General features: G+C 38.0%; 1 protein-coding gene across 1 annotated transcript; it reads left to right on the top strand.

The window, feature by feature from the left end:
* The first annotated feature begins 19 nt into the window (after window positions 1-19).
* Window positions 20-26,685, top strand: TMEM47 (transmembrane protein 47). The gene is made up of 3 exons (XM_082781987.1): window positions 20-445; window positions 14,018-14,158; window positions 23,143-26,685. The coding sequence occupies exons 1-3, from the start codon at window positions 220-222 to the stop codon at window positions 23,319-23,321; spliced, it is 546 nt and encodes a 181-aa protein (XP_082638113.1). The 5' UTR covers window positions 20-219; the 3' UTR covers window positions 23,322-26,685.
* The last annotated feature ends 1,247 nt before the right edge of the window (window positions 26,686-27,932 follow it).

Raw genomic sequence — 27,932 nt, 5'->3', positions numbered from 1 at the left:
ACCTGATACACCGGGGCGGGAGCGCGGCGGAGGAGGGAGGGAGCTGTGCTGCCTGCGAAAGCCTCTCCCCGCCGTTAGTCAGCGCTGGTTTCGCTGCTCCTCCCGCCCCCAGCTTCTCCTGTTGGGAGCCGGGCTTTCGCTCCTGTTCCCCTCGGGGCTGGCGGCAGCGCATCCTTCTCCTCCTCCTCATCTTCCTCCTCCTCCTTCCCCCTGGTCCCTATGGCTTCGTCCGGCAGCGGCATGGAGGAGGTGCGCGTCTCGGTGCTGACCCCGCTGAAGCTGGTGGGGCTGGTGTGCATCTTCCTGGCGCTGTGCCTGGACCTGGGGGCCGTGCTGAGCCCCGCCTGGGTGACGGCGGACCACCAGTACTACCTGTCTCTGTGGGAGTCCTGCCGCAAGCCCGGAAACTTGGACAGCTGGCTCTGCGAGTCGACGTTGCACAGCGGTAAGATACGGTTGCCTCCGCTCCCCCTGCCCCTCCGCCTTGTCCCCCCTGTCCCTGAGCCGCCTCCCGCTCTCCCGGCTCCACCGCGGCCGCCCGGGCTGCCCCGCCGGCGTGCCCCCGCCATCCCAAAGCCGGCTTTCCTCGGTCGCCTGGGTTTGCGAGCGGCTCGGGACAGGGTCCTTGCTCCTGGGGACAGTCCTCCCGTATGGGAGCGGTGCCCGAGGCTCTGCTCCGCTGCCCCTTCTTCTACCCGACTTCCCCGCTTCGCCCGCTGCCTCCCCACTTCCAGCCCTGCTCCCCGCTCCGGCCACCGCCGTCGGGAAAAGTGCGGGCGCCTCTTGGCCGCCTGCCCTGAACGCCCTTCCCGGCCCCTCTCCGCCCCGTGCTCGGCCTCTGCCGCCTCCCCTCTGCCTTCCCGGGGCCGGGGCTCGCCTCTCCGCCCGTCGTCCCCACCCGCCTTGGTGCAGCGGGGCGCCCGCCCGTGCCGCCCTGCTCCAGCCCCTCTTCCTCCGCCTTGCGAGCGAAGGCGAGGGCAGGTATTTCTGGAAATAAAGCTCTGGGGAGGGCTTCGGGAGTCAACCGTCTGCTATTTCCCCTCCCCGCGTGACGGTCTAAGATGCAGGAGAGGCTTAAGGATAGCTTCTGTAAGTGAAAGAGGTGACTGATTCCTTATCTCTGCTTGACTGCTTTCACAAAAGATCCCGACTTTAGCCTACTTTTGATTATTTTTCTTTGTGGCCGTTGTTATCGTGTAAGGAGAAGCTGTTGAGGATCAAGGATCTTATCATTACGTCCCCATCCCCAGAAGTCACCAGGCATGGAAAGCTGAGGCTTCCTAATCCTAATAAATAAATAAATAAAATGCTATTTTGTCCCACATGAAGACATCTGGATTCTAGCTTTCTCCATCCCTCTTGGTGTACTTGTGTATACCTTTTTCTATCATGTACTGCTATTGCTCCCGTTGTCTTTCATACTATTTTTCCTTCTTGCCACATTTTGACTTCTTGATGTTCTTTTGTTCTTCAGGTTTCTGTGTCTTTGGTCATAGTATTTATTTATTTCTAATGCCATTTCACTGTTGCTTGGGGTACTAAAAAAAACCCACTCAGCTGGTTGTGAGTGATACAAACAAGCTGCCGCCTGTTGAATATTTTTTCAGTAAATTCTTTTGTAGTTCGATAATCGTTTCTAGTTTTATGTGTTGTTTTATTTACTTTATGCTGATTCCAGTATCAGGAATCCCAACAGAAACATTTACAAACAAAGCTGGCCTCTTTTCTTCCCCTCTGCCCCTCATTTCCACCCCCATGCTCCCCCCACACATGCTTGCGTTGGTATATCATCCGTTTGGATCACTGTGCTCTCTAGCTTCTGGTAAATCATGCAGGGATGAGATGCTTGTTTTGGGAAAGGGGTAAGGGACTGTCTGTATGTTCTAGATGGCTTTTCTTTTTCTGGCTTCTCTGAAATCCTCTTACAGGTTCTAGGAAATTGCTGATCTTTGAGTAGAAATTACACGGGTTCCTTTGCTCCTGTTCTTGTCTTTCTATACTTGTGTGGAGTAATATTTGAGGTTTCGAATGTTGTTTTGGATTTTGTTTTAAATCATACATCCTCAAACCGAATTGTAAAGAACCGTCAGTTTCAATCAGTTACCCGGGTACACAAACTTCAGGGAGCTTTCTTTTCCTTCCCTGGTATAAATGGAAATTTATGTAGGAATGTCAGCTTCTACTGTCTCCTTAGCAACGTGAATCCTTTGCCCCTTCTCTCTGTCTCCTGAAATAGTATCCCCTTGATTGCAGAAGGACCTTTTAGCTGGCTTGAATGAGAACCTGCTTCAAATCTCCCTGCCCCACACACACTTCATTGGGCTCCCCCCTCAACCTGTGCCCCACCACGCATGTGCATACACACATGCACGCACACAGTGGGACATTAAGAGAAGCAGGACAGTTTATGGAACAACATGTAAGGCAAATAATTTATCTCGTTGCTTTATTAGTTACCTATTTGTTTATGGAAAGATGGAAGATGAATCAGTGTGGATGGATAGAAATAAAATATTTCTGTTTATTGAAAATTTGCCCTCTCCTGTAGCTTTCTTGTATACTGTGTGAAGATTCCTGCCTGCTCAGTTTTATTCAAGTTCATTGAATGAGCTTTACTTATTTTCCTTAGATACTTTCTAGTCTAGTGGAGCCAGGTTTCACACGCTACTAGGGAAGAAGGGAATGATTGTTTTATTTGAGGTGACTGGGGGGGGGGGGATTAATTTTCCTCATGTTTGGCACACAATTCTGCACTCTGAGGAGACCTGAAATATGAGACACTACTGTATGCCTTCACATTCTGCTAGTGCATTATAATTCCTACTAAAGTCAGTGGAAGGGCTCCCAGTAAGTTCATCCAGTTGGACTGGGCTCATATTCGAGACCATTTTGTGTGCTTCCTTAATATTTTAAGTACACTTTCCTCCTACATCAAGAATATAGCAAGCGGTATATTTTGGAGATAGTGGAGAGCTCCCACAGGGAAAGCTCTTTTAGCTTGATACCAATGCAAGCAGCTTTGTAGCTAGCTAGCTGTGAAAAGCAGTAGTATACACAAGAAAAAGGCATCTTCACCCATGGTTTTAAGAGATTTACTTCATCATCCCTTGAAGGAGAGTACCTCAAGTGGCACCATCAAGGGCAAGCTCATGCTAGAAGCTGTTAAAGCATATTCAAGGTTTAATTAAAAACCTTTGTTGTAATTAGATGTAGGACCCCTGACTGCTGTCAAAAGGGCAACTTGGTAGTTTTTGAACAGAAGGAAATGTACAGAACATGATTACATTGGCTGTTATAGCAGAAAATAGTTGTGTTTTCCTTGAGTAGTGCTAATGCTTGGGATGTATTTTTGCTTGCATTCATTTACTGTTTTGAGGCCTTTTTCTACAGCTTGCAAGCAATCCTTTGCTCTCATACTGCTTTTAAAGTTGTGTAAGTACTGCACAGTATTGTGAGTTCAAGTATCTGAATTAGGCAAATTAATTAAAAAAAAAAAAAAAAAAAAAAAAACACCTCAAGATATTGTGTTGGAGCTCTTCTTAAAAGAGCTCTTCTTAATTTGCCTTTTTTTTTTTTTTTTTTCTTTTTCAGTCTTTACATAAATCACCTTTTCATTTTTTTCTGTAATTTCAAGAAATATAAATATATTCATGCATATTCCTCTCCCCTGTATGAAATTCTAAAATTCCCACTAATAACAATTTCAGGAGCTGAAAATTTAACAAAGTTGCCAGTGTGGAGATCTTTGTGATAAAGTCCAGCAATGCTGTTTTACAGTTTCACCAGCTGTCTAGGCACAAAATTATTTTCTATGATCAAAGCTTAAATTGCCTTGTGCACAAGTTGTCTTTTAAGTCTGCTGTATTTTAAATCCACATGCTAAACTGAAAACTTACAGGGTTTGGAATCTCTCTTTGGTGTTGTTAAACAAAATTTTCTTTAGACCTCATTTGAAGTGTATTAAGTCTGATTTGCAGATTTATCAGGAGTTAAGAGTTATGTATGAATATTTATTTCTGTCTCAGTATCTGCCTAAAATTAAATATGCCTTATGTATAACTGCATGATGTTTATACCTTTACAGGTAGTTGCCTTATGTTTTCAGAATTAATAATATTATATTTGAATTTATGCAGTTCATTGCAGGCATTATAGTTTTCTAAATCAAAGATACATAAATATGATGTGGAATGGTTCCATAGAATCTGGTCTGTCAGGTAAACATCATGTATTTTACATTTTATATGTAAATATATATATACACACACACGCACGCGCACACTATTCCTAGAAAATAATGGCTCCTTTTGGAGCATTTCAGTTTATTGTGAAAATAGCACATATAAAAATATATTTGAATGAATGCTATTAACCAGTATGAAACTATCCTGATGGATGAGAGACATGACTTTGTTACTTAACAACCTATGTATTTGTTTATGAAAACTCATTTTCCTTATGATTACTGTATTCTCCAAAAACTACCCATGAATGTTTGAAAAGCAAAATGATCTCAAGTAAATAAATGCAAAAGGACCTCTGTACATATTGAAGCCTAGTGGTTTAAAAAAGTCAAACCATAAATGTAGGCTTAAGTTACATCATAAAACAGTAAAATGACTTGAATCTAGTTTTGTGCTTATAATTCTGTTCTAATTTGTTCTTGAAAGGAAAAAAATAAAATAAAAGGCTGCTCATTGGTAGCACTTGAAGAGCTTTAACCTTAATTATACATTAGATGCAGATATCTGAATTAACATGGCTCAATGGTCTTGGATGGTATCTGCTTGTTTTGAATCTAAGCAGTTGTTCCAAGGGGAAATTTCTAGCTCAAAAGCAGCTTCCTCATTAGAAGATGTGGATCGTTGCTCTGAGTTGATGTTGACACATTTGTAAAAACCTTAGCAAGGCTGATAGTTTGGTATAAAATAAGAGAAACAGATGTGATTTAACTAAGTCTGAAGAAAGTAGCACATGCAATGTACGGATGAATTAATAAAACATTCAATTTATTTTTAAAAACTGTAGTCTGGCACTTTCCATATTACTCTCTTTAATAATCATCCACAACACTTTATCTGAAGGTGGATATAAAATCAAAAGCTATACTACTTCAAACTCACCACCTAAGACCCTGAACAAGCTTATCTAGCTTTGAAGTTGGGTCTGACTTGGAGGCTAGTCCTTCTTTCCACAGGGAGCTGGGTGACACGATCTCCAGAGGTCTTTTCTAACCACGTTTTTTCTGTGACTCTGTGGTCACTGATACTCTGTTTATGCCTTATGTTTACCTGACTTCTTGAATGTGTTCAGAATGTCTTGAATTTGTGAATTACCTCTCCCTTTAGCCCAAATAGAAAATTTTAAGTTATTCTCTCCTCGTTTATAAATGGAGCGCTTATTTTAGTCTCAGGCTACCCAAGGCATAACACATCTAAGACTTCTGCATAGTAGTCTAGACCTTTTAGTTTGATGGCAAGCTACCATTTCAGCCATCCTTCTCCAGCCAGCTAAGAGACACATGAAAGTGTCTCTTAGACACTTAGACACATGAATTGTATAAAGTGTGAAGTTTGTGTGAGTTTATCTGATCAGAGAGCACCATACTCTTTATGACTGATAACACTCTTTATCTGTTACTGCTGTTGTTCATTGCAATTTCAAAATTAGTAACTTATCCTGTTGCTCTTTATTTAATAAAGAACCCTTGCACCAGTAAGTTAAAAGATGTTCCTTATGTTAGGGAGATCGTAAGTGGTTTAAATATTTGATGAGACTTTATATTTAGAATCAAGTATAGAGTAACCTTGCCTCTGTTACTGATTTTTGTCCAGGGATAACTACGTAATATTCAATACAGCAAGCTGTAGAAGGTAAAGTCTATCCAGCTGTATTGCTTTATGGGTTTTCAGTTGTTCCAGTTCTATAATATAAATGCCATCATTTTGTTGGAAAGTACTATTAGAACTATTCTAAATGCTAACTGTTTTCTGCAAGGAACAGTGGAATGAGTTTTGAAAACTGCAAAAGATAGCCAGTTTGCTTGAAGAGCATTGGTAACTGTAGGAAATAATTACACTTCTGTTACAACATGAAGTGCACTTATTCCTTCTTCAGATTACTGAAATATATATGGGTGAAGTCAGAAAAGGTGAGCTTTTCTTGAAAAGCTTGTATAACACATCTCCCACACTTTTCTCCTAATGACACAATTGTAAGATTTCCAGGGTTTTCTGATGTTCTTGGAGTTGTAGGTGGGTGTTTCATTTTTTTATTGAATGAAAGAATATCTGATAATTCAAATGGTGTAGTAGCAAGCTAATCTCAGAGTAATGCCACATAGCCAATGGAAGAAGTGCCTGAGTACACGTATTATTCTATGAATGAATTATAGATTCTTGATTTTCTGTAATGCTGCGCTTATTTTGAAGTCATCGGTTGTCAGAAGTGATGTGCAATGCACGTTGCCTTTAAATAATAAAATAAAGATCTGTATAATGGCAGCACTTGGCTCTATCTGAAGAGGTGCTTCATTTAAAGGATTTTACTCAGTGATTTTAAAAGTGCAGGCAGGCCATGACTTAGAAAAAGAGGAGTTATACTAAAACCTCCCAAAGTGTGTATTTTCTATAAATAAGGAATACAAGCTTTAATCTTCAGGAGAGATGTGTGTCAGTGGGCGGAGGAGCAAGCACCTGTTATGTTTCAAGTTGCTCATACATCTGTAACCCCCCAGGCATTAGACCATCTTGTCTTGCAAAATCTGTCTCCTTTGCACAACAGCAGCAGCAGAGATGGTTACCATATTTTTATTGTTTTTGTTGTTTGGTTTGATCTCCTGTAGAGAATAAGGATAAAACTTGCACTGCTTTTGAAGCACACAAAGTTTGAATCCAGTAGTCTCAGGGCCATCATAGTCTGCCTAATACAGCAGCTGAAACAGAAACATCAGACAGATTAATGCACTGCATATCTTATGCCAGGCTGCTGAAATCATCCTGAGAAACTACAACTGTATCTGCTTTGCATGCTGCTGACTTCTCTGGGAACCATATTTTACCCAGCCTTCTCAACAGCATCCTTAGGTGGAAGACACCAAGAGCTCTGCTTGCCATTGAAAGGTGAATGAAGATGTGCCTGATCTGCTACCATTATTCCCCAACAAATCCACGTGGGCAGTGGCATTTGATTTAAAACACTTCCTGTAGCGTTGCCTGCATCTGTACAATGGCTGCCTAATTAGTCCTCGGATCTAGCAAGCAAGTTCTTCCCAGGCTGAGGAATTAAGATGATAGAGAGTCCTTCCAAACAGCTGTTACCTAACTTGGAACAGAGCTAGTGTCTTCTTCTCTGATAAAAGATATGTTGCTCTGGAGGAGAGTAAAGCAAGAACAAGTCTGAGTGAGAGAGATGCAACATTGTAAATGACTGCTAATGACTTCTCCCTCCAAGCTAGGAGAAACTGAACTCGGGCTGCCTCCCAGTAATGTTGAGGCACTTTTGTTCGTTGGTGGAAAGTCAGAACAGACCATGTAGGTAAGAGTGACTTGAAAGCAAAACTCAGATTTGTATTCCATCATATCTATTTGTTTACGTGCTCTGTGGATCTTTCTTATATTTCTATGGCTTCAGTCTACCAGATGGAAGAGAGTGGTATCAGTCATACCCAGTGGTTATATTCTTTTGGAAATGGAAGCAGAGTTTCAGGTCTGGAGATGAGAAGCAAAGATCTTACAGTTTCTGAGAAGTTGTCTAATATATTGCAATTAAGGAGGCATCTGCCTTTTCTATTTCCTTAGTCAGCTGCTATCATTAGACATTGGCATTCCATGTCTCAGCAAGACACGGGTATCCTTGATTTTGCTCCACTTAGGTGTTTTTTGGATACATCTCTGTGCATTTTTTTTTTCTTTCTTTGTCTGGCTCTAAATGACTTTCCACTCAGTATTAGGAGCACTAAACCATCCTGTGAGCTTCTTGTATAGTAAATTGAAAGTGACTGATGCCTTATGTGGAACCTCTGAATTATCCTTAGGAGGCACTTAAGGATTTTGACACTCAGCTTAAAATGCTCAAATTTCTGTTTGGACATTGCCAAAATTCTGATGAATTAGCACATAAAAACCTCACTGTGAAGCCCACCTGTGTTGTGCAAGACTCCTGGTATCAACGGCTTTGTGTGTAGAAGACGACCAAGTTCTGACATATTAGCACAATAAATAAATCTCCTGTTGCAAAAGAAGCATAAAAATGCTTTGTCTCTTCTCTGAACAGATTATTTTTACAGCTGAGACCTCCCTTTATTATATCTCATGTTCAAGTTCACACTGAAGTCACAACTAGAAGAATGCCTTGATGGAGTATCTGAGTTTTGTCTTAAGAAAATGATGCTCCCAGCCACTGCTGTCTGGTTCCCACAGCTATGGCTAACACTTATTAAGTGATGAAGTGACTTGAAGATCCGCACACACAAGCAATTTTCATACTTTAGAAAAATCTGAATCCATAAAAGAAAGTGCAGAATCCAGAGTGTATCTGTACAACAACTAGCAGTAATAAGTATGCTGTATGAACTGACAAGGAGCACAAAATATTTAGTTATTACTATTTTGTACAAGGTTCCACTGTGAAAGGTTGTGGCTAGAGGAACTTAATGGAAATTTGGAATGGATCTTGCCAGAAAAAGCTTCTCTTTGTAGTGTGCAGAAGTGTAGACTACACAGTCTCAAGAGACTGTACTTGTGCTGACTGTAAAAGAAAGGAGGAATAGAAACCAAATAACTTATAAATGCTGGACTTCCCAAGTTTAACCATTTTGTCCTTCATCCACACAGCCAAATATTTTGTTTTGTTTTGAACTTAGAAGGTAAAAGCAAAATTCCTCTGAGCAACTTAAAAACAAACAAACAAACAAAAAAGTTGTTTCATCTCAGGCAAGATTCCAAAAAACTGACTTTGTACATAAAATTATTGCACACACAGATCTTAAAGGTGAATGCAACAGTTGTTTTCCTTCAGTATTTCCACTGAATTCCATAGTTTGACCTTCCACAGAAATCCATGCACCTGATAATGCTGAAAAAAAGAGCACTATCATGTGACAAATATACTTTTAGAAAACAGATTCTATTTTTGTCTTTTTATATTGTTGTTACTTTTAAAACATGGTTGTTGGATGGCTAAGTTGATGACTGTTGATAACATTAAAAATAATTTTTAATGTGAAACAATTAGGAATATCTGTAGCAGCCTTATTTATCTTAGTTGATTGTTATGACATTAAGTAGGTTATATTTAATTCCTTATGTGCGGGTGCTTCAACTTTCTATGCTTTACTTGACGCACTCTTTGAAATTCAATACTCCTGAATTTAAATGCTATATTACAATTTCTAGGAATATTTGTTGGCTGACAGCAAGTAAGTGGAGGCTTTGCAATTAATCAGAAAAACTTGCATTAGAGTGTTATAAGTTATTTTGTTTTTGTTTTCCTCAGTGGTGTTTTGTTTAGTGCTAGAAGGTCATTACCTTCAGCTTGTAACAGATGCATGCATTTCTTTAGCCTCTGTGAGGAGAGGACTCCTCATAGAACCATTGTATGAAAGAAAGGAGTACTTGATTGCTTCTTAAGAGATGTATTCAGTTTGCTTTTGTTGCCTGAAAGAAACATATGTACAAATACTTCACATATTCCAACAATATGCTTTTACTTCCACAGCTTTTTTTACTAGACAATACCATATAGAGAGAATATTTAATTTTTTGGGAACTTGCCGAAAATGTGGAAAAATGACAGTGCTAGCCATTTGCATTGTTCTTTCTCACATTAAAAAATGGCCTATCTATTAAAATAAATATTGCAGAACTTTTATATTTTTAATAATTCTTTTAAAGCTTTTCCTGAATTTAATTTGGTATTGAAGCATTATTTTGTCCAAGAAATAAAGCAAATGGAGGTGCTTCTAATTATAAATGAATATACAGCCAATGAATATAAGCCTTAGGTCATTTCATTAGGGGGCAAGAAGGTAGGAGAGTCACACCTTTCAGTGTGCAATTAACATTGTGCTTCCATATTATTAAGAATCTGGTATAATTTCCAAAGAGCAATGCAATCAGTCTGTCCTTGCAAAAAGGCACTGAATTATCTGTGAACAATTACTTGAAAAGAAACGTCATATCTTTTATTTTACTCAAAGTGATGACTTTTATGAATTTTATACAATATGCTTTGAAAATATGTTTGAAGAACCTGGGTTCAAATTTGCATACATTTGCAAATATTGAAATCTGCATCCCTAAACTAACAGGCAGATTATTATAATAAAAATGATGCAAAAGTTATCATCACTATCAGAACTGAGGTATAGATTTACCATGGAATAGACATAAACAATGGTTCATGTTCAGTAAAAAAACTTTTTGGATTTACAGAACTAAATGCAGTACAAATTAAATGGAAGTTTTATTAAGAAATCTGTCTTGAATTACTCAGCGATTGTCCAAAAATGTATTCATTCCTGTTGTTCAGATTGGTAAAATAATGAAAATTGGAAAAAGTTAGGTTTTCTGTTGTCTCTGCAGGTATAAAACAACAAATGAACTTAATTTCAGCATACCTGTGGGACGGCAGCACCTTTTAAAATCTGAAAGTTTTTAAGGATTTGCGGGAGTGGAGTTTTTACTGGTTCTTAACATTTTTCTTAAATAGTTGTTGTATAATGTAAATAAACTGTGCCGATGTACAGTGAAAAATATTTATGTGCATTCTTACGTGTAAACGCATATTTAGAATCCTGAAAACTTAAAAAGATCTTCTCCAAAGTCCCATTTTGCTCATGTTCATGCATGTTTTTATCTCTGCACAGTCTCCCTGAATTGCTGAGTCTCCTGAAATGAGTATAGTAACTCATTTACAAGATTGTCTCATGTATAGATATGGTGCAAGCATATTTTGGATATCACCAAAGTGTACTGATGATGTTTATGTTCTGTGTACCAGTAACACTATGTAAAGGAGAAATCTGCTGTTCCCATTTTGATGCTGTGTGTTATAAATCACATCTGGGTAGTCTGAGGGAACTACACCTTGTTACTGTAGAAAAGCATTTGTTACATGTGGTTATAATGTTGTAGCTATCTTAACTTACAGGGGATTCTTCTTTCAGGAGTAGTTATTCAGTTTTCTTGGATGTTTCTTTTCTCTCATATAAAACAAATCCAGTGGCCTCTTCTTAAAATAATCACTGTTAATAATTTCTGCATTGCCTATGCAGAAATTTGCTTACTTAGTCCAACATAAGATTTATTTTGTTGCTAGCTCAAATGGCTTACAAAATTGATAGTTAAGGTGTTTCTAAGACAACAAGGAGATTTAAGCATACAGTTTCCATGGTAGGCAATATAGAAAAACTCAGCCCCTTATTACTTATGCTGTAATGTCTGTCTGCTGTCTGACTGGACTGACTTTCATGATGTTCTTCAAACAGAATCCGTCATTGTTGCAGGTGTACCTAAAGATTGCTAGAGTTGCATGCTCTCAAATGAAGACTGGAACTAAAAAAAAAAAGGTGGGGGAGGGAGGGCAGGGCAGGGCAGGAGAAGATTCCAGACGTTTTGGAACACAGAACACAATGTTAAATACCCAATCCTTAGGAACATATAGAACCTCAGTCCTCAGTTTGGTCCTATTGTCAACAACAACAAGTAGGCTCTCTTATTCTAGAAACTAACTTTGTTTAACTAAGTCAATTCTTTTTTTAAGTTGGGAGCGTAGGTGTTTTTCAACACGGATACCTCCCACATTGGTACTATAGTAAAGTAGCTTGTTTATTTTTTAACCTTTCCAAAATCCATAGATAGCTCTGTCCTGGAAGCCAAGCTGTATTTTAACCTCATGCTTATATCATCTTTGCCTTTGTTATTTTCACTTGATTGGTGGCCTTGCTACATGGCTTAGTAAAGCAATAGTGTACTCAAATCGTTTTCCATTTGTTTGCTACTCCAATGCTGTACACCTTTTGTTTGCATTAGACTTCGGTATCTGGTCAATATAAAGGCAGTATTTAATATTGTATTATTTGTAGTGGCTTTCAAAACTGGTGGTTTCTGAGTTTTCCCATCTGGCACTTTGATTTATTTTATCACTTTTTTATGGCTTTTAACTTTGGGGCAAGATGAATTTACGTGTCTAGTCTTTGTAGCTGTGTAATCTTCAAGTCCGAAGATTCCTTTCATAGTGTTCCAAAATGGTCTGTTCTGTTTATTTATTTCTATATTTTCCATCCATAATGCACTGTGATATTGGAAGAATACTTTCTAAATCATCACTATACTAACCACTTAGTGTTTTTGAAGTATCACATCAACATTAAAAACCACTTCTCGTAACATTCCAATCCATAACTAAAATTGTATTTCCATCCAGAGGAACATGCAGCAGGCTGATCTTTTAGATTGCATGCTGAAAGTAGAAGAATAAAAGATTGTTCCTAGCCTTGGTTTTGGTCCAAAAACATGGAGTAAAAGGGCTTGGAAGGTTGAGTACTTAGTAATTAAAGTATTAGTAAACAACATGCCTAGATTTCTAACAAAAATTAAAATAAGTGTGTACACACACAAACACCTTTAAAACAACTTTCTTTATAAGAAACGCCTCTATAGATCTTCAGTTTCTTGTTTTCATCTTCTCCATCTTTTTCATATAACATATGAAGGTTTTTTTTTGTGATTATAGTTGTAAACCTCCCATTCCAAAACCCCACAACTGCATTTTAGGCATCTTTAGCAGATTAGATCCCTGTTGAAACCAGAAATATGTTGTTGTCTAAAACACTGAATTTTGCTTTTCAGAAAGAGAATGTGTATTTTTACTGTTGCTGTTCTTATTTTAGTAGCATTAAAATCTCAAAATTTATTCTAAAAACTGTTAAATCCTTTTATTTTCTTTGAACTATACAACACATTCTTCCATTTCATTCTGAATGTCGTGTGTGTGCTAGTACATTCAAAGGAATGAGATATTCATTGGATACTTAAAGTACAAAATAACAGTGATCAATAGTAAATAGTGATCAGTTTCTTTTTCTTGAAGTCCATGATTGCAAAGAAACAAAGTTTTAAGTACTCTTTGCATGGAGAGATGGCATGAAGCCTATGCCTTTCTTAAATCCCACAGAACCTTTTAAGTTAGATGTTGTATGGCCTTGGTGTCCATCTGCTTGCAGATGAATTTTGTTTTATATTATCTAAGACTTCAAGGATGTTGTTTGTAACTGCATACATAAAAATAATTAGAAAACACACTGGGCTAGATTCAGAAGTTGCTTTTGGGGGAAGAAAAGAAAAACTGACACATTAGGATGACCTTAAAGCAGACTTCAGATTTGACTCGCCCTGCATCATTACCATTTTTTATAAGGGCTAAACATTCGCCTTTTTTTAGTGTTGAAAATGTATTTTTTCCTTCCTTTGAGAATTTCCTTCTTTTAATTTATTTATTTATTATTCCTGTTACATGGGCTTGTTACCTCTCAAGTGGAATGTATCCATGATCAGCCTCTGTGTATTTCCCTTCCTATGTCACCGTAATCAGTTCAAGCAGAGGTTTGAGTTTTACTCTGTTCTGTGAGAGGCTTACAGCATTTTTGGGGTCAGCTAAGACATGCCAGCTAATCCTGGCCCAACTTCAATTTCTCATTCTAAATTGGACAAAGCCAAGGTACCAAATTATTCAATCTTCCTCAGCTGAAATCCCTATGAGGCCAACTAACCCTTGAAAAACTGTGTGAGGTTGTTGCACTTTACTGTTAAGTCGCATTTGTTGTGTAAAGGTGTTTGGCTAATTAGCAAAAAGAAATCCAAGAAATCCAAAAGAAAAAGTGCAGTTGTGTATTTACCCAAACCTTGATGCAGGCTCTGTGTTCCTCGTATTCTGTTGTTTCTGCTGAGCGTATGGGCTTGTTTTATTGCAACTGAATTGTTATATATTTTTTTTTCTCTCTCTCTTTTTCCTATAGACTGGCAGATAGCTACTCTTGCTTTGCTGTTGGGTGGTGCTGCCATCATTCTCATAGCTTTCCTGGTTGGTCTGATCTCAATCTGTGTGGGATCTCGGAGGCGGTTCTACAGACCAGTTGCAGTCATGCTCTTTGCTGCAGGTAAGCAGTTTACCAGCACCATTATGAAAAGTGCATAAGGGCAGCTTTACTTTCATGATATAAAATGTTCCTTGTACTGCATACCAATTCAGAAGCATTTGGTTTACCTCTTGACTGTTAAGTCCTGTGAGGTTTTTCAGGATACCAGTTTTACAAGGTATTAATAATTTTTGTAGTTCCACTTTTATAGTTCATAAACAATTTTTTATTCTTCTTATACTTCAGGTTTGGTGAAGTATATGCAGCGGGGAAAACTACAGAAGATAAATCCATTTAAGTACCATTTTTAGTCTGTTACTTTGTGCTGCTTGATGGCCCCATTTTTATTCTTCATGCAAAGACCTTTCTGATATTTTAATGTTCTTCCTTTTGCAATTTAAACTGGGAAAACTAATGCTCAGATGTGAAACCTTGAAGCCCCAAGTGTGAAAATAAATAGGATTATGTTGTGAGGTATTTATAGATGCTCCTGTGCCACTGGAGGAATTAATTTCATTGTGTCAGCTTGCTCACTTATTAATTTAACAAGCTGTCACACTGTAGTCCCTGTTTGGTTTTAAAAACATCAGGATGGAACAGTTTACATAGACAATCACAAAATCTTAAGGGAGACGTATGCACCTGAATTGTCCCTAAAACTGGTCCAGTGCGGTATAATTACAGTATCAAATCATTTCCTTTCATACATTCTGGTATTTTGGGCCTTAGTCAGCATGGATGTTTCTATTTCTCCTGAGATTCACCAAGAAAAGTTTGTCTTCATCCTGTCACTCATATCTGCATTGGAGCTAGCAGCTTAAGCCCCTTCTGATAGCCTTTAATGAAGAGAGTGACAGAATGTAGTCTTCAGGATGTATTAAAAAAAGCCACGTACAAGTATACAAAAAGACAAAACTCAGCACGTGAAGGGCTGAGATTCAGAAATCAAAAGCTCTGGGGAAGGCTACTGCTGCCCCCTGCTGTTTATGTTACTTTGACTGAACCACAGCATTTCAAGATGCGCTTTTATTTGCTCAAGAAATATAAGTAGATTATATTTTATTCACTTTGAGAAGGTGAGTGCAAGGAAGGATCAGATTTTATGAACAGAAATTGCATCTTTTTGTTTCATGTGTTGTATTGCTGAGTTGACTGAATAAATAAAGGCACTTGTGCCATTACTTTAAATATCAGTACTAATTCTGAGATTATAAATCATATTGGGCAGTTAACTTTGAAGTGATAAGGATTGCTGAGTTTATATAGTTATTTCTTATTTGGTTTTTGATTTAATTTATCATAACATTGTTTAGTAAATTAGGCAGCGTATGTGTGAGCAATTACTATCTTGCCATATTGCTTAGTCAGTATACAGTTTGTATTTAAATAAAAAAAAAAAATCCAAATATTACTGTTCTGTTTAAAGCTTAATCTGTTCTCCTGTGTATAAAATTAGTTCTACTATTTATTACAAAATTTAGAGGGGAGGGGAAGGTGGCAGTTTAGAACAGTAGAATATTCCTGGATGGAAGGTACCCACAAGGATTGTTGAGTCCAACTCCTAGCTCCACACAGAACCACCCAAAAATACAGACCATGTGTCTGAGACCATTGTCCAACCACTTCCTGAACCCCAGATGCAGCTTCATGCCATTCTTTTGTGTCCTGTTGCTGTCACCAGAGAGGAGATCAGGTTTAATGCTTACTTGAATCAGAAAGGAAAATGTATTAATCCTGTAGCTCATGAGTGGTGTCCATCTCTTTCCTTTGCTGTATGTATGTATGCACACACTTGCATGTATTTTAAATACCCCTGGCCTGAAGCCTGTAAAAGGAAAAGAGATGATGAGGCAAAGGCAGCCTGCCCCATTTGCGCCAGGGGAGTTTTTTGTTCCAAGGGAGTTTTAGGTTGGATGTTAGGAAGAACTTCTTTACCAAAAGGGTTGTTAGACATTGGAACAGGTTGCCCAGGGAAGTGGTGTAGTCACCATCCCTGGAAGTCTTTAAAAGACGTTTAGATGTAGAGCTTAGGGATATGGTTTAGTGGGGACTGTTAGCGTTAGGTCAGAGGTTGGACTCGATGATCTTGAGGTCTCTTCCAACCTATAAATTCTGTGATTCTGTGATTCTTCTTCGTTATCTGGCAAGTCTGAGGCGAATTGTTTCAGGATTTGATGCTGACATTGTTGACATCATTTCCTATGGATTTTCTTTGTTTTCAGCTACTTTTTGATATGAGTATGGACTTGCATATCTTGAGAGAATCACTTGAAGAATCCACCAGTGAAGAGGAAAAAGTTAAGGTTACAGCACAGTAAAGTTATGCAACCTGTGGATTTCACAGAACATCCATGAGGCTAGAAAACCCCTGTCCCATGAATCTTCTGACATCACAAAATATTTTGCCTGACTGATTATGAACACATCCCTCTGCTGCCTTGTGGTAGAAGGACACAGCATGAGTTGCCTAGATATATTAATGGTCTGTGTGGGTGTCGGGTAGAAAACATCACAGTGTGGGAAAGAGAACCAAATGGAAAAGTGACCTCCAGGCACTTCAGAGTCTGAGCAGTTGGTTCCAGGCATTTCTCTTTCTTCTCATTTTGATTTTTTTTTCCCCCTCAGCTTTAGGTTTCATTTAGTGATTTTGTAGGTGAGGAAGATGAATGAGTTACTGAGGCTGAAAGAGGTGATAAATGGACAAAAAAAATATCTACCTGGATACTGAGAATAAACCATTGAGTGATCAACAGAAGTGTGTGTTCAAAATATGTACTATCAGCTCTGTGTAATGGGAGAGGAGCAAGAATATCTCAGGCGATGGAAAAATGTACAGCATACAGAAAGGCAGAGTTGCAGGACACTTGTGTGGAGCTATCCATTGGGGTTTATAAATATCTCACTGCTAGCCATTATAGTGGCTTGTTAATTCGTTGACTTGTGTCAGTGTGCTGTATGAAGGGATACAAAAATCAGTCTTAATTGAGCTTGGTAGACTTGGTGTCCTCATACAGCTCTTCCCAGCATTTTTTGTCAAGTAGGGGTCAGTAGCATACATACTTGCTGGAATATTTAAATGCTTCTGATTCAAACCAGCTCTGAAAGCTGCATCCTCAAAGTGCCATGTCTAAGGTCATAAACTCATCAGCGTGAGGAGTCTCACAATATGGTTACCAGATAACTGACTGCTAACCAGGTGAAATTTTAGGAGTAGAAAGTAGAATTGTTGATTGTCTGAAGAAAAAAAAAAAAAAAAAAAAGTCATTTAAAATGTGTTTGCTTTCACAGGCTCTGTTTTAACAGTGCTTTCTGAGGAGCTTGTGCTCTCACTGTCTTAAGAATTTCCTTCCTTTTCAGCCCATGAAGACACAAATTTGACTGACTGTGAAGTAATGAGACTTCATATGGGTGACTTGTGTCAAAACAATTTCATTACCTTTTATGATTAGGTCTTAGAAGAACCTTTGAGGTCAGTAAGCTTTTAACACATTTTACATGATGTTCACGTGCTGTAAGCTAGGGAAATGGTGGTGAAGTGAAAATATGGGTGAGGGAGTAAAAGAATGACAAGCAGATAATATGTAGAGGATATGTATGTATCTTTACATTTTGACAGGGAGTCTGAGCACAGTTCTGCTGGATTAACTCCCGAGTTCTGTGCCATTATTTATAATGCTGTGAAACAGAATGAAAGTATACTTACCAAACTTGCAGTTAAATGAAGGTAGGAAAAAATACAGATGTGTTGGAAGACAAAATTCAATTTTGAGGAATTGTAAGAATGGTCTGAAAAGTAGGACAAACTTTGGTAGGAGGAAGTGCACATAGCTACAAAAAATAAAAAAAATAAATAAAAAAATCAGAGAGCACAAAACAGCATCAAAGAAATCAGTTGACAGGATACTGTAGGTCATCTAGCATCTAGTCCAAACTCCTTGTTGAGGTTGTTGAGGCAGGACGATCATTAACTTTAGGTCTGTCAGCTGTGGTTTTATCTTGACTAGTCTGAAAGATCTCAAAGGATAAGCTTGTACAACCCATTCAAGTACATTGTCCTGTTGCTGTACTGGCCTCCTTAAATTTTTTTTCTATGTGTCCATTCTGAGTCTGTGAAACTGAAAGTTCTGTCTCTTGACAACATCTTAAGTTTCCTGCCATTACAAAGAGTTTTGTTTCAACATCTTTGTAGCTGCATTTTCAGGTAGATGTAGGCTGCACTGAAATTGCTCCTTAGCCTCCTCTTCATGTATCTAAATAAAGCTACCATCCTCTTCTTCCTCTTGAGGACAATTTGCTGTAGGCTTCAATCATTTTGGCACCTTTCTGTACCCTTGCCTGGTGAATCCCTGCTGACTGCTGAATGCCACCTTGTTCTGCACATGCTTAGAGGTGCACTCCAAGAATCACAGAATGGTCAAGGTTGGCATGGACCTCTGAAGATCACCTAGTCCAACTCCCCTGCCAAGCAGGATCACCTAGAGCACATTGCACAGGATGGCATCCAGGCAGATTTTAAATATCTCCAGAGAAGGAGACTCCACAACCTCTCTGGGCAACCTCTTCCAGTGCTCTGTCACCCTCACAGTAAAGAAATGCCCTCTCATTTTCATCTGCAACTTCCTGTGCTTCAGTTTGTGTGCGTTGCTTCTCATCCTGTTGCTGGGCACTACTGAAAAGAGACCGGCTCCATGCTTTCAACACCCTCCCTTCAGATATTTATACACATTGATGAGGTCTCCCCTAAGTCTTCTCTTTTCCAGGCTAAACAGGCCCAGTTCTTTCAGCCTGTCCTCATATGACAGGTGCTCCAGTCCTCTCATCATCTTCATAGTCCTCCTATGGACTCACTCTAGTAGTTCTATGTCCCTCTTGTACTGAGGAGCCCAGATCTGGACACAGTAGTCCAGGTGTGGCTTCACCAGGGCTGAGTAGAGGGGGAGGATCACCTCTCTTGACCTACTAACAACACTCTTCTAAATGCACCCCAGGATACTGTTGGCCTTGTTGGCCACAAGGGCACATTGCTGACTCGTGGTCAGCCAGTGTCCACCAGAATTCCCAGGTCCCTCTCTTCAGAGCTGTTCTCCAGCAGGTCACCCCCCAGCATGTACTAGTGCTTGGGGTTATTCCTCCCTAGGTGCAGGAGCCTGCACTTGCCTAGAACTAGATGTACTAGAAGATGTACTTCATAAAGTTTCAAGGGATTGAGGTGATGCTGATAGACATTGATGCAACTTTGTCGTCTCTAACTTGTTTCTGCATTGCTGACTGCCCTACTCCTTCCCAAAGGCTCCAAGACCCCTGGAGATCTTGGAGAAGCGTTCATTTTGCATCATCTGCCATTAGACTTGCTTTTCTGCCCATCATTGGACCAGTACATATTCTGAACTTCATGTTGCAACTAATGCACCTGTGGAAATGTATTACACTTTTTTTTTTTTTTGCCATTTCTTAGCTTGATGTTTGGCTCCAGCTGGGCTTCAGCCTTCCTGATTTTGTATGTAAGTACCAAAATAGTATTTTTATATTTTCCTCTCATTGTCTATCCTTGTTTCCTGTTTGTTTGCTCATTTCTTACACATTTGTTGGAAAAATTCCCTGCTTGGCCAGCTGGGCCTCCTGCTGAAATTCCTGGTCTTCGTCTGTAGTAGGGTGGCATATTCTAAGCTAGCAATATTTTAAAAATTAGCATGGATCACCCCCCCTCCTCTTCATACTCCTTCACAATTTCTTGCACAGGTTGTATTAAGCACAAAAAGTTCCTAGACTGTTGTTGTATGTCAGTCTTTGAAACTGCAACACCTATTGGTTACTAATAAAGTGTATGTGAATGAACAGGAGCAATGGTACAGAGAACTAGTCAGCACCACCATTTTCGTAAGAGACACCAATCAAAAAGCCCAATTTTAAGGATTTTTTTTTTTAAACAGCAGATCTATTATAGTTAAAAATTTTAATGAAGGAAAAAGATGACTGAAATTTAGTTTTTCTAGTTTTAAAGGTTTTGTTGTGATTTTTGCATGTTTAATGTGGTGAGTACTTACACTTCATGTAAATGAAGTAAAAGTATTCCTGTTCCTGTGTACTTGTCCTGTACTGTGTACTAGCCATAAAAATGTGTCTAAACTTGAAATGAGTAGTCTAGTTTGAGCTGACTATTTTTTTTTTTTTTTTTTTTGAATAGAGATTTTAGGTGGATTCATTATTTATTTATTTTGCAGCCTTTTTCTACAGGGAAGAACTAGTATTTCTGAAAAAGTGTAGTACCTACACTTCCTATGAGCAGGTCTCTTTAAATTTATTGGATGTGGATCAGTGCTTGCAGTCATTGGTTTCAACATCGTTTTGGGTCATACTGGTCATTTTTTGTAACTTCACTAACTTGTTTCTAGCCTATATTGGTCCCTTTCCATTTTACAGGGAGCAACAATGATGGGAGTTGTAAATAGTGCAAAGTGACAGCATTGTTATGTAGTGTGGTTGTTTCTGCTGGCCTGCTGATATCAGCACTTCCTTTGAATTTTTCAATTGTGTAGCTGAACCAGTAGTAGCAAATTCAGGATGCCTCACTATAAAAATGTCAGTTTGTGTTGTAGGTGTTGCTCTGTTAGCCACGTGTTCCAGTGGAATCACTTTTTTTTTTTTTTTTTTTTTTTTACATATCCAATCCATAGATTAAAATTCAGTATTAATTTGAGCGAAGGTAGGGAGCTTCCTTGGGTGCAACTTGATAGAGACACATGCACACCAATGGCTATTTCTGTATTGACCCAGCAGAGGTTCTGCAGCTCCAGTTCAGGAAGCCACTGAAGAACCTGCTTACACCTATTCATCTGAAAAATTCTTTTGGACTTTGAATGGTCTTAAAGATGTGACTGAAAGTTGAGCATATGTTCAGGTGTTTTGGGGTATAACCATGTTCTCATTATACAGAATCAGAATGCATAATCTTTTCAGAAGACTAGAAGCTTTCCCTGGTGTACCACGCCAAAATTTCTCCAGTGTTGTGCAGTATTTTGTGAGCTGGCAGACAAAAAATATTAAACAGAAATGACATAAAGTAATACTTCAATAACTTCAGAATTAAAAAAAAAATATAAAAAAAAAATAATAATCCTGTGGATTTTAGTACCCACAGCAGAAAATCCACTATCCAAACATTACTTTGATTGTCAGTCCCAAGAAAGAGTTGAAGATGCTAACTGGATGTGAGAGGTGGGAGGGGGCATGAATTTCCAGTGGATGTTTTGCCGTGATATCAGAGGGTGTATGATGAGCATTGGAAATCCTCTCCCCATAATAGTCCCCATCCAAAGGACAAGAAAGCATTGGTCTCTAAGCACCTAATGAAAGATGACATTTGACAGCACTGAAGAGGGCATGTGGGAATGAAAAGGCAAATGACAGGTTTTGGGTGTGCAAAAAGTGTTTGACCAGCAGGAAAATATAATTAATATTATTTTATTTCACTGTAATTTCAAAAAAGCTTCTGTAGCCAAGAGTAGTCATACTTCTTATTTTCCACTGGCATTTTATTTTGACTTTTGGCTTTAAAAAAATTCACAATTTTTATATAAAGTAGTGTTTGTTCTTTTAACAATACCTGGTAAAGTCTTAAATAAATAAATAAATAAAAATGAAGCAGTCAATGTTAAAGTAGTTATGGCATTATAACTAACTATACCATTGAACTTTGATCAGAGTATGTCTCAAGTCTGCAAATTCTTAAGAATGTGCTCAACTTTGTGGATGTGCTCACCGTCTGTAATTAGAAGGCTCGTAGCTTATAGGGGAAGTCATGGACTGAAGTCTTTAAAACCTGAGTGTTCTAAATGCCGGAAGGGAGACTCATTTGAGGGATAAAAAGGTTGTTTTGTATGGTCCTATGATGTATAATTCCCATGATATTTGTTTGTAGATGGCAGAACTGGAAGCCTAAAGAATCACCAAATCATCTTTATTGTTCTTGTCTTCAAATTAAGTGCAACTTTCACCTGCTTACCCTGGAAGCTATTGTCTCACTTATACTGTTAGCAGTATGCCTGATTACAAAAGAGCATGGACACTGATCAGACTGAATTGTTTATGTGAAAACTGGGGTTTTTCATCTTGCACCTTCCTTTTCAGGTTACAGTATGTATTGTTTTGGTGTATCACAAAGGACAGGTTTGATGAATTCCTCTGCAGAACTGTGGATCAGACGGTGGGAAATGGGGCACTCTTAGGGGGGACAGTACTGTAGAAAGTGATGGTTTTTACGCTCTTTCCTGCCTTGGATTTGATGTGTGTTATTAGTGGTTTTTTTTTGTTTTGTTTTGTTTTGTTTTGTTTTTTCAAAATTAAGCATCTCTGATCCACCCACTAAATTCATAATGTGAGGAAATATTTTCTGTTGAAAAGGTTAGCAATTGATCAAACTTCATGAATTCCTAGTTATTCTGTGCAATAATATCATTAATTCTGATTGCATTACACAGTAATGCATAAAAAATATGTAATTCATTGAGTCTCCATGTACATAAATATGGATCACATACTGCAATGAATTACTATTAGGCTAAGTAAATAATTTGATTCTGAGCTTTATTTCTTAATATTCATTTATTCTTGCTTCTTGTTATTTTGACTTATTTATAATAGGTATGGAACAAATGATCTTAGATTTGTTGTTATGGAGGGAATAATGACACCAGACTAAAATACAAAGAAGAGAGACAAAAAAGAATTGGAAAAAGATTGCTTTCACTGTTTATTTCTTGGGCATCTGAAGTATTATTTTTATACCATAGCAATATTGTTTTTCATCATTAAGGGAATATGCAAGAACTGCTCTGTTTTCTGTGGAAGAAATGAAGGTTTATATATATATATATATTACATATTGTATACAGTATTAATAGCAAAAATTGCACCAAGAGCATTTTGAAATGTGAATTTAAGTTATGTGATGGCTTTATGGAAATGAATTAAGGCTTCTTCTGACATTTGGTTTGTTTCTTTTTCAGTTGTTCTTCAGGTGTGCAGCTTAGTCCTCTACCCAATCAAGTTCATTGAAACAGTCAGCTTGAAAATATACCATGAGTTCAACTGGGGCTATGGCCTGGCTTGGGGTGCAACTATATTTTCGTTTGGGGGTGCCATCCTTTATTGCCTGAACCCTAAGAACTATGAAGACTATTACTAGAATCGTTTAATGGAAATAAAAATATCAAAAGGATTACCCCATCTTTTCTAACTCACAGTTTTTTTAGAACACTTGTGGAGCACCAGTCTGCTCAGTTGATAAAAATAGCCTTTGCCTTTTGGGTGTGAACACTGTAACCAGCTTTTACAACCATTTAGAAGAACTGCGAACACTAGGATTGCTGATCTTACATAGGCAGATGCTGCAAGCTGCTGATACATAGGCTTTATTTTTCTGACAACAAGCAAAGGATCTACGTGACAGCGATCATTGTGAGAAAACTAGTTGGAATGAGAATGCAAGGCCAGCATCTGCTATTGCCTTCAGGGGAGCAGCTGGTATAGGCTCCATTTAGAAGTTTCTCTGTATCATTGAGGATTCAAATGTCTGATAAGCAGGCAATGGCATCTTGTACAATAGGCTGTGTTGGCCCCTTATTACTTGCTCAAAAAAGCTCTTAAGGAATTAGTTGCAAGTAACTGTTGAGGACAGTGAATGTAACTGGTTAATGTCTTGTCTAATATCTGCATTCAACAATCTTCTTGGAGAATGAAAAAAAAAAAAAAGCAAACACACACACAGGATTTCATGAATTGGTAATTGGGTAATTGCCATCACCATGCCAGCTGTAGCAGATTGTTGAAGGAAGTCCAAACCTGGAGACATGTGCTTCTGACTATGTGGTTGGAAGTTGTCTCAGCTCTGAGTATTATGCTGGGAGGGTGGAAATAAGGGGGAGGACAAAAGACCATATACATCCCTAAGGCATCTAAAATACATGAATAAATTGCAGTTTTCCTAAGTACCCTTTAACTTCCAAACATCAGCGTGAAAAAAAAATGAGTATGGAACAAGTTCAATTCTATTTTTGGAAGGTATTTGTTAGTATAAGTGAGTATACATAATACAAATATAAATACAAAGGGAGAAAGAGAATTCATCTTTAAATTGTAATAAGAACTGTGATGCAGTGGTTAAAATACTAACTTTGTACACATTTTTGAGGGTCTTGGACTGGTACCCCCAGTCACGGTTGGCATTGCAAAATAAATATAAAATGGTTTGTCTTCTGTGTATGCCCTTGTACAGATTCTGTGTTATGGGAAATGCTTAAAAGTTCACATCAAGTTAAGGTACAAGTGAATGAAATAACTACTTGTTATTCCATATGTAATCTAATACTTATTAAAAACGTTTTATAAGGCTGTTGCAAAGGGAAAAAAAATAATTGCCATTTTTAAAATATCTAGTTAGGTTGCTACTGTTTCTGATCATCAAGAACATAGCTGAGACCCATTCATGTCCATATTAAAACATTAGCACTGCAGGAGCTACTCTCATGTTTTTAAAGGCTGAGTTTATAATGGGCTGGCTGATGATTATGTACACCTAATTACTCCTTGCTTAGTATGTTTCCCACTTAAAACATCTGGATATTGTACCCATTAAATGAAATCCAAGTTAAAATAGGGAGAATTTCTCAGTGTATTTAAACTGTATCACTTTTATTTTTGTTTACGATTTGCTTGTTTGGGTATTTTGAATTAATTATGAACATATTTTTATACAATTCTAATCTTTAGAAATAACTATTTTTTTTAATGGAGAAATTTAAAGTATATTCTATGTGGACCTCTGCAAAAGTGGATACACTGGGGTTGCATGTCCACCTCTGCACAAATGGTTTTGCTGGTTCCACAGAAAAGACTGCTGAATGACTCAATGTTAAGATCACATTTGCAGTGTTAATGATTATGCCGCAGTTCTCAGGGAGCAGAGGCTCTGCATTGACCATGCTACCCTAGGACTGCCTCTAAGAAGCTGTTCTCAAAGTGTTGCTGCTGTACAGAAGTGATTTCTAAAACTCCAGGCCTCCCTGGAGCTAAGCCTTCACTATCACAGAAAAATATTCTGTATCAGCATTCCTTCCTGGACCAGTGGTGATTAATTAGATTAGACAGAGCAAAACGATAGTTTCACTTAAGAGGGATTGTATAGCAATGCCTAAAGAGGTAAAGGATGGAAGGAAGATATAGGTCCGTTTATTTTGCAGGCACCCAAGAGCATTTGTAACATTTATTTTTTCTGAGACTGACTTAAGACAAATATTCAGTATGTAGTAAATTCTGTGTCTTTCTTAACTGCTCTGTAGTTCTGCTTTTATTTAGCAGCATGGAGAACATTTTAGTTTGGCATGGGAATTAGGTTAATGTAGAGAGAAGTTCACTGTGAGAAGATTTCTATACCTTTCTAGGGGAATTGTGTTTTGATAGCAGTATTGCACAGTGTTTTGCCAATGCTGGTAAGAAGGTACAATACTGTAGTAATAAATCTACAAAATTATCAAAACATTTTTTTCTTTATGTAGAGTTTGAGTGAAATTAAATGTGAGGCTTAAGGCATATGCAAGTTAATCGCAAGCACTCCTAAAGTTACATGGCTGTTAATACGAATGATGTTCAGGCAAAAAAAAATTACAAATGTGAATGCCTAAAGACAAGGTTCTTCATTCATATTTGAGTCAGAGATCTGATTTCAGCACCTGCTTTTCCTTTTGAACATAATTCAATCTATTAGGATGCACCTTGAGCTTCTCAGGTCCTTTTACTTGGACATCTAGTATTTGGATTTAGGTATCTACGTTTATCAGCTTGGAACCTCCCTTTATGTTGCTACTTGAGTTCTTTTCCCACCCCCATTCCAATAATGGTAATTGTTTTTCAGAATTGAACAAAAAGTAATTACACTTCTGATTTCTTTCTAGACACACACACAAAAAAAAAAAAAAAAAAAAAAAAAAAGTTGTGTCTGAGTGTAAGTACAACAAATTAATCATTCTGAACATTATGCTTGTGTCATGCCATCGTTATTTCAGTTGTTTGACTTTGTCTCATTGTCAGGATGATTCTTTCACACAGCAAATCCCTTGTTTATCATTCAAATATATATGAATAAAGATATATATATATATATATAGCAAACTTGCAAGCAGGGCTAGTTATTTGTATTTTTTAGGCTTAAAGTATACCGTCCGGTGCTGACAAGTACCTAGCACCTCTTCTGGATTTCTTGCACAACTTCATTTAGCTTTTGTAAATTTTAAAAACAAATATAGAGACCTATGTGTTTGAAATATAAATGATATATATGGATTAGCATGTAACTGTATATTATTAAACAAGCAATGAACTGACCCGTAAGTGAAATCTAATCTTATGGCTAGCAATGTAATTTATTCAGACTGTATTTTTGTACAGAGCAGTGCACACTAACCTATTGCCTCTGTGTCCTCTATAATGCCTAAAACTGTGCCTAGAAATTTAATTTGTCTTTAAATGAAAGAAAAAAAAAAAAAAAAAGACAACTAAATGCTTCATGTTGTTAATAGTATTGATTTTTTTTTCTGATGTTGTTCTTTATTTATTTTTGAGAGATATATAGTATGTTTATTAAATGAATCCATCAAAATACGGTTCATTTTAAATGGTCATTATTAGCAGGGAAAGTTTTTTTTAATCAAAACTTTTAAGTTTGCAGTTTTAATACCATTTCTGCATTTCACGATTTTTGTAGCTTACATGAAGTTATATGTGAAAAAGTAACAAATAAAAAATTGTTACACTAATCAAATGTGCCTGTTTCGTTCTGAGTGGAGTACTTGCACAGCTGAGACCAGCCTGAATTTCTGTTGGGCAGGCATCACTCTACATAGGCTCATGAATGGCCTTACTAAAGGAGTCTTATCAAACTACTCAGAGAGTGAGGGGGAGAGAGATAGGATCTTTTCTATGTAATCCCTCTATCTTGGCCGTATAATAATATAGGATAGGTATCCAGGTTTCACATAGCCCATGATGCCTTTATAAATGCAGTGATTGTAACATCAGAAAAACAAATTGTTTTAAATGTGTTAAATAACACGGTGATATGTTGAATCTTTACTCAGCACCTTGTTTCAGTGGGGAAACTTTTTCCTTATATACAGATTTTTTTTTTTCACATTTCCAATAACAGTAATTCTTTTTTTTTTCTGTTTTGATTCTGAATGTTGTTTACTTTTCACAATGAGGAAAAAAAAAAAAAGCACAACAGATACTGGTCTTGAGCTACTGCAAAAATGGAAAAGCATGTTTTATATACCAAAGATATGGTACTGTGATATTTCTACCATTCAGAAAGCTAATGTCATCTGTGCATCACTGGATACCTCTCACGTAAGCAGGCAGCAACGTGAAGAAGGGGCAGCCAGTAGAAAACAACGTGAGAACTGGGGGCTGAAGTCTGTGGCTTCAGGGGACTATTGCAATAACTGAGTACAGGCATGAGGGTGGGGTGCACAAAGTGGAAATGAAATAATGGAAAAGGAATTCAGAGCAGGGAGGGAGTAGGATGGGTGGTGTGGGGTAGAGGATGGGGATTGTCTGAAGATTTGTTTTCTTTTAAAATGTGAGTACAAAAAGAGAGGAAGTTCACAAAGAACCAGGGACCTGCAGCTACTGGAGAGTGAGAGAGCAAATTGGAGGGTGGGTGGAAGGTGTATTTCTCAAAATTTGCATTAAAATGTTCATTGTAGTGAGTGTGGTCTTAGGGGACATATTACTCAAAGGTTTG

Source organism: Aythya marila (assembly GCF_965140915.1).
Source record: "Aythya marila genome assembly, chromosome: 1".
NCBI classification, from domain to species: domain Eukaryota; kingdom Metazoa; phylum Chordata; class Aves; order Anseriformes; family Anatidae; genus Aythya; species Aythya marila.
The sequence above is the reverse complement of the archived record's forward strand: the minus strand, read 5'-3'. Positions and strand labels throughout refer to the sequence as shown.